Source organism: Salmo salar, chromosome 19, assembly GCF_965601325.2.
Source record: "Salmo salar chromosome 19, fSalSal1, whole genome shotgun sequence".
NCBI lineage: Eukaryota > Metazoa > Chordata > Actinopteri > Salmoniformes > Salmonidae > Salmo > Salmo salar.
This window is the reverse complement of record NC_138309.1, coordinates 58541147-58553884: the sequence shown is the minus strand read 5'-3', so window position 1 is coordinate 58553884 and position 12738 is coordinate 58541147. Positions and strand designations below refer to the sequence as shown.

Below are 12738 nucleotides of genomic sequence, written 5' to 3'. Positions count from 1 at the left end.
CCTTAGATAGCCCTTGTTTCTCTGTGGTGTAGTAGGTCAGGGAGTGACTAGGGTGTAGTCTACTTTAATATATCTATGTGTTCTAGTTTACATTTTCTATGTTGGTGTTTTGTATGATTCCCAATTAGAGGCAGCTGGTAATTGTTGTCTCTAATTGGGGATCATATTTAAGTAGCTATTTTTCCCCACTGTGTTTTGTGGGATCTTGTTTTGAGTTAGTGCATGTGGCACCTCTGATGTCAGGTTTCATTTGTTCTTTATTGTTTTGTTTGAGAGTTTCATTAAAATAAACATGTGGAACTCTACGTACGCTTCGCCTTGGTCCAATCATTATGACGTTCGTGACACTATCAGCTCAAACAAAAATAACATGAGCATGTCTACTTCTGATAAGCTTCCTAGTAAAGCAATAAAAACAATCAAGCTTCCCAGAAAAGTGCAAAAAATTGCCCACATTAACATACGTAGCCTAAGAAACAAGGTTCATGAAATCAATAACTTTGCTAGTAACAGATAACATTCATATTCTGACTATCTCTGAAACTCACTTAGATAATACCCTTGATGATACAGTGGTAGCAATACATGGTTATAACATCTACAGAAAAGCCAATGGGGGTGGTGTTGTGGACAATAAGAACCACATTCCTGTAAAGCTCAGAGAGGATCTCATGTTAAATACTGTTGAAGCAATATAGCTACAGGTTCATCTGCCTCACTTAAAGCCCATTCTTGTGGGAAGCTGCTATAGACCACCAAGTGCTAACAGTCAGTATCTGGACAATATTACATTTACATTTTAGTCATTTAGCAGACGCTCTTATCCAGAGCGACTTACAGTAGTGAATGCATACATTTCATACATTTTTTCCCATACTGGTCCCCCGTGGGAATCGAACCCACAATATATGTGAAAGTCTTGATAATGTATGTGATATCAACAGAGAGGTATATTTTCTGAGTGATTTCAATATTGAGTGGCTTTCAACAAGCTGCCCACTCAAGATAAAGCTTCAAACTGTAACCTCTGCCTGCAACTTGGTTCAGGGCATCAGTCAACCAATCAGGGTCAAATCAAATCAAATCAAATGTTATTGGTCACATACACATGGTTAGCAGATGCGAGTGTAGCGAAATGCTTGTGCTTCTTTTTTTTCTTTTTTTAACCTTTATTTAACTAGGCAAGTCAGTTAAGAACAAATTCTTATTTACAATGACGGCCTACACTGGCCAAACCCGGACGACGCTGGGCTAATTGTGCGCCGCCCTATGGGACTCCCAATCACGGCCGGTTGTGATACAGCCTCTAGTGCAGTAATATCTAACAAGTAATCTAACAATTTCACAACAACTACCTTATACCCACAAGTGTAAAGGAATGAATAAGAATATGTACATAGAAATATATGGATGAGTGATGGCCGTGCGGCATAGGCAAGATGCAGTAGATGGTATAGAGTACAGTATATACATATGAGATGAGTAATGTAGGGTATGTAAACATTATATAAAGTGGCATTGTTTAAAGTGACTAGTGATACATTTATTACATCCAATTTTTAATTATTAAAGTGGCTAGAGATTTAGTCAGAATGTTGGCAGCAGCCACTCAATGTTAGTGATGGCTGTTTAACAGTCTGATGGCCTTGAGATAGAAGCTGTTTTTCAGTCTCTCGGTCCCAGCTTTGATGCACCTGTACTGACCTCGCCTTCTGGATGATAGCCGGGTGAACAGGCAGTGGCTCGGGTGGTTGTTGTCTTTGATGATCTTTTTAGCCTTCCTGTGACATCGGGTGGTGTAGGTGTGCTGGAGGGCAGGTAGTTTGCCCCCGGTGATGCGTTGTGCAGACCTCACTACCCTCTGGAGAGCCTTGCAGTTATGGGGGGAGCAGCTGCCGTACCAGGCGGTGATACAGCCCGACAGGATGCTCTCGATTGTGCATCTGTAAAAGTTTGTGAGTGTTTTTGGTGACAAGACAAATTTCTTCAGCCTCCTGAGGTTGAAGAGGCGCTGTTGCGCCTTCTTCACCACGCTGTCTGTGTGGGTGGACCATTTCAGTTTGTCCGTGACGTGTACGCCGAGGAACTTAAAAAACGTTCCACCTTCTCCACTAGTGTCACATCGATGTGGATAGGGGGGTGCTCCCTCTGCTGTTTCCTGAAGTCCACGATCATCTCCTTTGTTTTGTTGACGTTGAGTGTGAGGTTGTTTTCCTGACACCACACTCCGAGGACCCTCACCTCCTCCCTGTAGGCCGTCTCATTGTTGTTGGTAACCAAGCATACCACTGTAGGGTCGTCTGCAAACTTGATGATTGAGTTGGAGGTGTGCATGGCCACACAGTCGTGGGTGAACAGGGAGTACAGGAGAGGGCTAAGAACGCACCCTTGTGGGGCCCCAGTGTTGAGGATCAGCGGCGTGGAGATGTTGTTTCCTACCCTCACCACCTGGGGGTGTCCCATCAGAAAGTCCAGGACCCAGTTGCACAGGGCAGGGTCGAGACCCAGGGTCTCGAGCTTAATGACGAGTTTGGAGGGTACTATGGTGTTAAACACTGAGCTGTAATCGATGAACAGCATTCTTACATAGGTATTCCTCTTTTCCAGATGGGTTCGGGCAGTGTGCAGTGTGATTGCGATTGCGTCATCTGTGGACCTATTGGGGCGGTAAGCAAATTGGAGTGGATCTAGGGTGTCAGGTAGGGTGGAGGTGATATGATCCTTGACTATTCTCTCAAAGCACTTCATGATGACGGAAGTGAGTGCTACGGGGCGATAGTCGTTTAGCTCAGTTACCTTAGCTTTCTTGGGAACAGGAACAATGGTTGCCCTCTTGAAGCATGTGGGAACAGCAGACTGGGATAGGGAGAGATTGAATATGTCCGTAAACACACCAGCCAGCTGGTCTGCGCATGCTCTGAGGACGCGGCTAGGGATGCCGTCTGGGCCGGCAGCCTTGCGAGGGTTAACACGTTTAAATGTTTTACTCATGTTGGCTGCAGTGAAGGAGAGCCTGCAGGTTTTGGTAGCGTGCCGTGTCAGTGGCACTGTATCGTCCTCAAAGCGAGCAAAGAAGTTGTTTAATTTGTCTGGGAGCAAAACGTCGGTAGTTACAAACAGTAGAGGAATGAAATCATCAACATGTATTGATCACATTTTTACTAATGCTGCAGAAATTTGCTTTAAAGCAGATAGATTCACACAGCTTTTACTTTGAAAACAGCTAGCACTAAACAGGAACTGATTAACTGGTCTACCCTACCAAACTCTTTTTTTGGCAGGATTAATGTCGTCAGGATGAATATCCTTCCTCAGCTAAATTATCTATTCCAAAATATCCCCCGCCATCTATCTCAGTCCTTTTTTCAGAAAATGATTTCCAATATATCTAAATATATCTGGAACAATAAGAAACCTAGAACCAAATTGACCAAACTAATTAAGCCTAAGGATTTAGGAGGGGTCTCTTTGCTACATCTGCAACTATATTACTGGTCTGCTCAGATCAAGCACATGATTAGTTGGTACCTAGACCGACACCACTCACTTTGGGTTGGGATAGAATCAATAGCATGTCATCCAAGAGCATTAGCTTCCTTACCATTTATTAGTAGCTTTGAAAATATCCTGGTCTTATCTGACAATTTTACAGTACATAGAACACTCTTAGCTTGGAAAGATGCAAGGAGGTACTTGCAGATTCCAGACCATATATCACTCTGGTCACCGATTGCCCTTAATCCAGATCACCCCCCCAGGACATTCTTAAATTGTTCAGACAGATAAAAACAGAGTTTGACTTACCCAACAAATATTTTTTAAGTATCTACAACTTAGACACTTCATATAAGGGTCAGAAGAAAGTCGATAAACTACGTTTTAAAATGACTGAAGTTGAAAAACGATTTATGAATCCTACTGTTCGGAGAGGTTTAATCTCCGACATATATTATATTTTATTGAACAAAAGTGCCTCATCCTATGATGCGTTGAGATATGTTTGGGAGAGAGACATTGAACATGCATTCGGTGAGGAAGAATGGGCTTCTATCTGCAAAGGGTCTCCCCAAATGCACCTCCATAAGCTACAATAACTGCATTTAATTATTTTTCATTGAACCTACTTTACGCCTGTCCGCCTTCACAGAATGTTTTCCAATGCATTACATTTATGTTTCAAATGTAAACAGGATACTGGAACTTTATGCACGTTTTTTTGGTACTGTTGCAGAATCCAGTCTTATTGGAACAATATTAATTTACACATCCAGAAGATCTTGGGTAGACAATTTTCTTTTTCACTGAATTTATATTTGCTCTACTTTGGTTGTAGCGCCATGTTTGACCCTGAACTCTGTTCAATACCCTTGTTTACTTAGCCAGAAAATGCATATTGTTATTATGTTCCATACTTGAAGTACCATCTGGGTGAATTTAGCTTTCTCAAGCTTCTACTATTCTACCCCTAGAGACATTTACCTTTGATTTACACCAGAAGTCTGATACATTTTGAAAAATCTGGTCTCCAGATTAGTAGAAAACCTCCAATAAATGCCCCGTGTTATAATTGTGATGTTTATATATATTTTTTTCTCCATTTTATGACTGCCTTTTTGTATAATGTTTTTTTTTAATTTTATTTAACCTTTGTTTAACTAGGCAAGTCAGTTCATCTTACTTAGAATGACGTCCTACCCCGGCCAAACCCGGACGACGCTGGGCCAATTATGCGCTGCCAAATGGGACTCCTATCACGGCCGGATGTGATACAGCCTAGATTTTTGCTGTGTCCTTATTTATTTTATTGTACTTAGTCTATGTGGTGCAGTTTTTTGTTGTTGGTTGTCTATGTAACCCCTGTTAAAAGAAAATAACATTATAATAAAAAGATCATTACAAAAAATAAATAAAACAGCTAGCACACATCCTGTTGCAGTCCCTCCTCTAAGTAATTAAGTATTGTGGATGACATAAGAAACATTAATTCATGCAGTCGAAATGATTATCCGTCGTAGTTGTTTAAGTCCGGATATTGATTGAATGAACCGTACACGCATCAAACGTGTTTACTGAAAAAAACATTTGTATGGGTGTTTTCAAGTCCAAAACGCTTGCTTGCTTGCTACACCAAAGAAAGCAAAGAATAGAAACTGGTTACATCCTGTACATTTGTGTCACCTGCAGGTCAGTGAAGCGTAACGCACAACCTGGGAACAAAGTTCATCTACTGTAATTTATGTAACAAAATCTGTCATCTCAACAAACGGGTTTATTATATTGTTATTTTAAGGCGATATTATCTATGGCTGGAAGGCATTCCAACCCGACCAATCAGTGTCAAATAACATACATTTTCGACCTCTTTTAGGATAGATTGGAGCAATAGGACTTGTTATACAACTACTGAAGGAATTTTCTTAACTCGATGGTGCATCACTAGGGTCGGTTTTAACTGCAGCCTATCGTTTGGTTTTTAATATTGTATAAACAGATTTTTTTTAAAGGATTTCTTAGATAATGTTTTCGAGGATTGCATTTGGCTCTCAGCCTCTTCGGTCGAATGTATTTTTTTCCAAACCAGTGAAACGTTTGCAAAAACTAAGGACAACTTTTCCTTCACAAGGCAGTTGGTGAGTAACAATGCAGAAAACATGTTCATCCGTGACTCGTGATCAATATTATTGTTATAGGCCTATGCGAAAATTGGTAACATCATGGGAAATAAACTCTAAATAGATTGCCACTACTTGTTACGATACATGTTATCATTCAGTGTTCCAGCTGCTGGGAAAAACAACCCCTATATGCAACTGCGCAAACATATTGTTGTCACTTTTCATACTTAAACTGTTCACAAAATTGACCGACTGAGTGTATACAAACTGAATAATGCATTTGATTTATTCTCTGGAGACACCAAAGGTATTTGAGCTGCAGAAGTTTCAAGAATCATCCCAACCCAAAATCGAGTGACTGTAAGCCTGTGTGGGCTATTGCGCAATCACAGATAATTCATTATTGTCGACTTGTTACATTTGTGTAACTTCCAATATTTTCTCTTTGCTCTTTCATTTTAAATTGTTATTTTAGAATAGGGTGTAGATTAACCTTGGCTGCTATTGGATATGGTGGGGCATTTCCTCAAACTAGCTCAGAAATAATATTTTCAGCAGATCTCAAAATGAAAGTATCATGTTTCAGCTGAGGGTGCTGCCTCATTCGGAAAGCATTCAGACCCCTTGACTTTTCCGACATTTTGTTACGTTACAGCCTTATTCTAAAATGGATTAAATTGTTTTTCCCCCTGTATCAATTTACACAACAATACCCCCAAATGACAAAGCAAAAACAAGTTTTTAGATTTTTTTTGCAAATGTATTAAAAATAAAAAACGGTAATATCACATTTACTACCCCTAATGACAAAGCAAAAACGGGTTTAGATTTTTTTGCAAATGTATTAAAAATTCAAAAAAACGCTAATATCACATTTACATTTAGTTTTCAGACCCTTCTTTACTCAGTACTTTGTTGAAGCACCTTTGGCAGAGATTACATCCTCAAATATTCTTGGTTATGATGCTACAAGCTTGGCACACCTGTATTTGGGGAGTTTCTCCCATTCTTCTCTGCAGATCATCTCAAGCTCTGTCAGGTTGGATGGGGAGCGTCGCTGCACAGCTATTTTCAGGTCTCCAGAGATGTTTAATCAGGTTCAAGTCTGGGCTCTGGCTGGGCCACTCAAGGACATTCAGAGACTTGTCCCAATGCCACTCCTGCGGTGTCTTGGCAGTGTGCTTAGGGTCGTTGTCCTGTTGGAAGGCGAACATTCAACCCCGTCTGAGGTCCTGAGCAGGTTTTCATCAAGGATCTCTCTGTACTTTGCTCCGTTCATCTTTCCCTCAATCCTGACCAGTGGCGACCCGTCATCATTCAGGGCAGGTGAGGCAGAGCCCCACCTGTTTTGAGCCCCACATTTTTTTTGCATTAAAAAAATAGGAGCATTGCACCGTGATCGGCTCAGTGTTCTGTCAATCATGGGGCCTTTAGTAAGGGTAGACATCAATAATGTAAGCCCTTTGGGCCCTACAATAGACTTTGTTTGAAGTGCCATTCCAAGAAGACTCAAGGTCATTGGCCACAGATAAAATGACATCAAATAACATATCAACAGTAGCTTTGATTGGACTGATCATGTCAACATCTTACTTTCAAAATCTTAGCTAGCAGTCATCATAAGTCAAGTAGACAATCTACTGGCAAATCCTTTTTAATCCTTGTCATTTTAAGAGAAATAATGAAGATAAATTATAGATAAAACATATCGGCGCTCCATTGGACATAAACATTACACAACAAGTTGGAAATCGCAAATTCAACAATTAGTTGTATGGAAGGAATCGGTGACAGCGGCTAACCGCAAGCATTGCAACTGGAAAGTCAGACTGGGAAAATATGTTTTGAATGGTCATCCAACTCGGAATTATAAAATATTTCTTTGATGACAAAATTTGCCCACGAAGGACCGCCGCGCACAACAAGGTCTTATAAGACAACAAATGTCTTATCTGCTGCTGCATAAATTATGTTTCCCACGGGGTCCAGTACGAAAAAATGTATGCACTCGCTACTTAAAGTCGCTCTGGATAAGAGCATCTGCTAAATGATACAAACATAATACATTTTTCTAAATATTAGCTTGCTGGCTAGCATTTGAGGCCAGCAAACACAGTCCTCATGCTAGGAACGTATTTCCTCCAACATTATAATGAAAAGGTGCCTCTTGGTCCCAAAACACATATTTTCTGGAGACTTGTGTGACGAGTGCTGATGACGTCGCCCACTGTGTGCACTTTCCTTAGCCTGATTGCGTCCAGACTGAGGAGAAATCCGCACACAATGCATCCCCGTGGTGGACGGGGCCCTGGCACTCTGTAAGATGTTAACAACAGAGGGCTCAAGATCTAAATCAGACCAAATCAGGGATGTAGTCGCCACTCCCCTTCCGGAGGGGAGAATGCAATCTCTAGTTGGAGAGCTTCTCTTTTCAGGGGGTTGGCTGTTGTAGTTGACCAGACCCCTCTGAAAGGCGGTGGCCGGCATCGGAACTGGAGTTTTTACCCCTATAGTACTGTATCCAGCACCCAGAGGGACTCCACAAGCTCCTCCCACAAGCTCAAGCCATTGCCACACCCATCAGGATGACTGAGGGGGCCCTTCGGAGCAAGACTGCAGGGTCTCTCTGTCCTTCTGCAGCTTCGCCATTTGGTCCAAAATGGCGTCCACACCAGGACCAACAATTTGGCCTGGGGAGATGGGGAGCTCCATAAAAGTTTTTATCTGTGAGAGCCAACGCTGTCTGTGTGATGAGATGACCGTAAACAGGGTTTTGTCATTAGCACGTGACATCATAGCCAATCGTGCTTCATATACTGTAGGCGTGGGCCGAGAGTAGCACAATACATGCAGCTGAAAGGGGAATCCACAGCCTGAATTGCATGCTCTAAGCCTAGGCACGTCCATACAGGTGGAATGGGCATCAATACCAAAGGTATTGATGTGAGAAGCCAGACTCAACTGATATAGTAACAGACAATGTGTGAGGAGAGGTCCTGAGAACAGAGTGGTCAGGCACGTGGCTCTGAATCTTACTCCGGCAACAGCTGCGGAGTCTCCCCTAGCCTGGGTGGGAGCTGCATGAACTGTCAAGTGTAGACACGGCCTAAATTTCTAGCCTAACCAATGCATTTATTCTCCCTCTCTGTCCATAGTGTTGAATGTGCACCACCCCCTCCCTGGCCCTTGACTCCCATTCACCCTCCCTGTCCTCATCCTAACCATTTAACTCATTTACTTGGACTGCTTTTCCCTACTGTAGGCCCCATTTTGACACTCCATATGACACTATCTCAAACGATGTCCTATTGAAACTGTTTCCATGGCTCCCATAATTTTTCTGAAAATCCTCTTATGAATATCACCCTTTATTGAATTCCATATTAATCTAAAGGCTTTGTACGAACTCCAGTTTGTTTGACTTTTAAACCCCGGATCATTTCAGATCTGTAACTTCAGCTCTCTCTCTATTTTCCCACCTAGTGCAGTCCATGTGGACAGTCCACCCACTATCCCCACACTTACCACCAGCTATGCCCACGGCACCTCCTCCAAGTCTCTACTCTTCAGTACGGTCGGCGGGAGCCTCCAGGCTTCAGCTGAACGCTTTCCAGACCGGGAGGCTGTAGTGTTCCTACAGGAGGGGGTCAGGAAGACCTTCTCACAGCTCCAGCAGGATGTGAGTGGTGTCTACTTCCTATTTTCTACTAATCCTATGCCAAACAGATTAGGGGTACAAAAGGGCTCTTCTGTAGTGTGTGCAAGACTTCAAATCCTTGATTCCTCAACTCCTTGCCTCTATCTCAAAGCTCATTGAAGGAGGAGATCCAAGGCGAGAGAGTTAAGGAATCAAGGATTTTGAGGCTTGCACACTTCAGACAGAGCCAAGACCCGTGTCCTCTCGCCCCCTCCAAAGGGAATTGGAACATCTAATTGAAACAGCATGTTCTACGCCCATTTAAGGGAAACAGTATGGAGGCAGATATAAAAAAAAGCAAAGTGTGTTATTGTTTCCAATATGAAAACAGTAAAACACGTGAGTACACAAAATGGCTTCTCGCAGGTCTATGTACTCTCATCCATACCTACACATGCAGTCAGAGCTGGGCGTACGTGACATTTTGTTAGACTTGCTGTCATTCTCATTGACAGCAAGTCTAAGAAGCGGTAGATCTGTTCTATGTGCACTATTTCCATGCTTCCCATTCGTAAGTTTTGTTTTTTTATCTTTTACTTTTTTGTACACCAGCTTCTTTTTGGTTATTGAAAATATATTTCTCAGTGGTTTAGATGGTGCAATGATTCGGAGCCATGCCATTCTGAAGAGGTTTATTCTACCTGTAAGATTTATGGGAAGATTGCTCCATTTAATTAGATTGGCTTTCAAATTGTTGAGTAATGGAATAAAGTTATCTTTATATATTTGTTGTTTGTTGTCACTTATTAAATACTTAGGATGCTTAATATTTTTTGGTCCTCTTAAAGGATTGCTGTATATCATGAGTTATTTTTCCTATTGCCTTTATTTAATTTTTTTACCTCATTCATTTTATATCCTGAGATTTATGTATTCCTAAAACATTTTTATCAAAGGGGGCATAGAGTTTTCAATATTAGTCAGGTATATTGGGAGATCATCTGGAAATAAGTTTAGTTTATATTAATGTTTACCATGATACCTGTTACGTTTGGGTCCTGTCTTTCTGTAAGCGGTTCAGTAGACAGTGCAAACAGGAGAGGGGAGAGGGGACATCCCTGTCTTGTGCCCCGCCCCTTTCCGGAAGCAATTTCATCAGAGAATGTGTTATTTGGTACATTTTTGCTTTAGGACATTTATATAATGTTTGTATAACATTTATTATTTCAGCTGGAAAGTTTTGAATAGAAAGGCTATTCAAGATTGTCGAAAGCCTTTTCGGAATCAACAGCCATTATTGACAAATCTCTATCTTGTTTTTTTGCATATTGTATTAAACTGAAACATGTTCTTGCATTTGTTTTGTATCTATTTTTAAGAAACCCTGTTTGATATGTATCAAGTCTGAATTTTTGCCATTCTATTGCTTATAAGCTTTGTTGTTATTTTATTATCACAATTGATTAAACGTATGGATCTATAATCAGCAGGGGACTCTCCAGAGATTCCTGGTTTTAATATAACTTAAATAATTGGTTGATACATGGAACTAGGAAGTATTGAATTGAGTGATGTGTGTTGTCAATTGTGTAAATGGGGGAGCTACTTTGTCCCAAAATGTTGAATAGAACTCTATGGGAAAGCCATCCATTCCTGATGCTTTCTCCACGTGAACGTTTTAACAGTATCTAATGTTTATTTTTGGGTGACCTCTGTTTTTAGTGATTCTTTTTTGTCTGGTGATAGAGGTTGACCGATTAATCGGAATGGCCGATTACTTAGGGCCGATTTTCAAGTTTTCATAACAATCAGTAATTGTCATTTTTGGACACTGATCATGGCCGATTACATTGCACTCCACAAGGAGACTGTGTGGCAGGCTGACTACCTGTTATGCGAGTGCAGCAAGGAGGCAAGGTAAGGTGCTAGCTAGCATTAAACGTATCTTATAAAAAACAATCAATCTTAACATAATCACTAGTTAACTACACATGGTTGATGATATTACTAGTTTATCTAGCTTGTCCTGCGTTGCATATAATCGATGCGGTGCAATTTGTCATTGAATCACAGCCTACTTTGCCGAACGGGTGATTTAACATGCGCATTTGCGAAAAAAGCACTGTCGTTGCACCAATGTGTACTTAACCATAAACATCAATGCCTTTCTTAAAATCAATACACAAGTGTATATTTTCAAACCTGCATATTTAGTTAATATTGCCTGCTAACATGAATTTCTTTTAACTAGGGAAATTGTCACTTTTCTTGCGTTCTGTGCAAGCAGAGTCAGGGTATATGCAGCAGTTTGGGCTGCCTGGCTCGTTGCGAACTGTGTGAAGACCATTTCTTCCTAACATTCAAGCTTTCTTCAAAAGCTGGCAGCCCTAATGTATTGTTTTCTCTTTATTCAACCCACCTGCCACCCACCAGCCCTACATCCACACAATATTTCATGACCCTAAACCCGACTGCCCCGCTGCAGTTGAAAGGGCGGCCGCCAGTTGCCCATCACTGTGCTACAGAATTACACAGTTTCACAGATACTGTACATTATCAGTGGGCCCTCGGCTCAGTCTGGTTTCAAACTTTATTCATAACATTCAATACTGGCAGACATTTGATACTGGCAGTTAAACAGGTCAAAGATGGGAACAATCAGTACTTAGTCTACAATTATCTGTTTCAACTAAGTGAAAAACTACTTATTTAAATATGGTACATACTGTCACACCCTGATCTGTTTCACCTGTCTTTGTGATTGTCTCCACCCCCCAACCCCATCTTCCCCATTTATCCCCTGTGTATTTATACCTTTGTTCTGTTTGTCTGTTGCCAGTTTGTCAAGTCAACCAGCGTTTTTGTTCTCAGCTCCTGCTTTTCCCAGTCTCTCTTTTTCTCGCCCTCCTGGTTTTGACCCTTGCCTGTCCTGACTCTGAGCCCGCCTGCCTGACCACTCTGCCTGACCCTGAGCTTGCCTGCCGACCTGTACCTCTGCCTACCCTGAGCCTGCCTGCTGCCCGGTACCATTGCCCCACGTCTGGTTTTCTGACCCCTGCATGCCTTGACCTGTCTTGCCTGCCCCTGTTGGATTATTAAACTATTGTTTATTCGGCATGGTCTGCATCTGGGTCTTACCTTCATACCTGATACATACATGGTTAGCTCCCGTTTCCATTCCCCCAAGGGAATGCATCGGTCTGTGTCTCCTCGCACCTACGATCATGTTTAGTACATATCAATCCATTTCAACAGTTTATCAACGACATGGAAATAATGAATCAAATCATTTTCCATTACACAAGGGGTTGCACAAAAGGGAACATCAGGTGGATTGGATGTCAATACATTAGCTGTCTCTCCCCTCTTGTTCAGTTGGAAACAGCTTTGCACGAGTTTGCAAACGCAGCGCTGACATCACACACAGAGCCCAAACAAATACGAGGAGGAGATTCAGCCCAAAACAAATTTAGAGAAGGGGTTGAT

At 41.6% G+C, this 12738-nt stretch overlaps 1 protein-coding gene across 2 annotated transcripts in view; it reads left to right on the top strand.

The window, feature by feature from the left end:
- Positions 1 to 4958: 4958 nt before the first annotated feature.
- Positions 4959 to 12738, top strand: part of acsf2 (acyl-CoA synthetase family member 2) — a 28555-nt gene continuing 20775 nt past the window's right edge. The window contains exons 1-2 of one of the 2 annotated variants that reach the window (XM_014159081.2): positions 4959 to 5184; positions 9099 to 9294. In XM_014159081.2, the coding sequence (XP_014014556.1) occupies positions 5087 to 5184; positions 9099 to 9294 (294 nt within the window). In that variant the 5' untranslated portion in view covers positions 4959 to 5086. The other variant, XM_014159080.3, reaches the window with a different exon arrangement.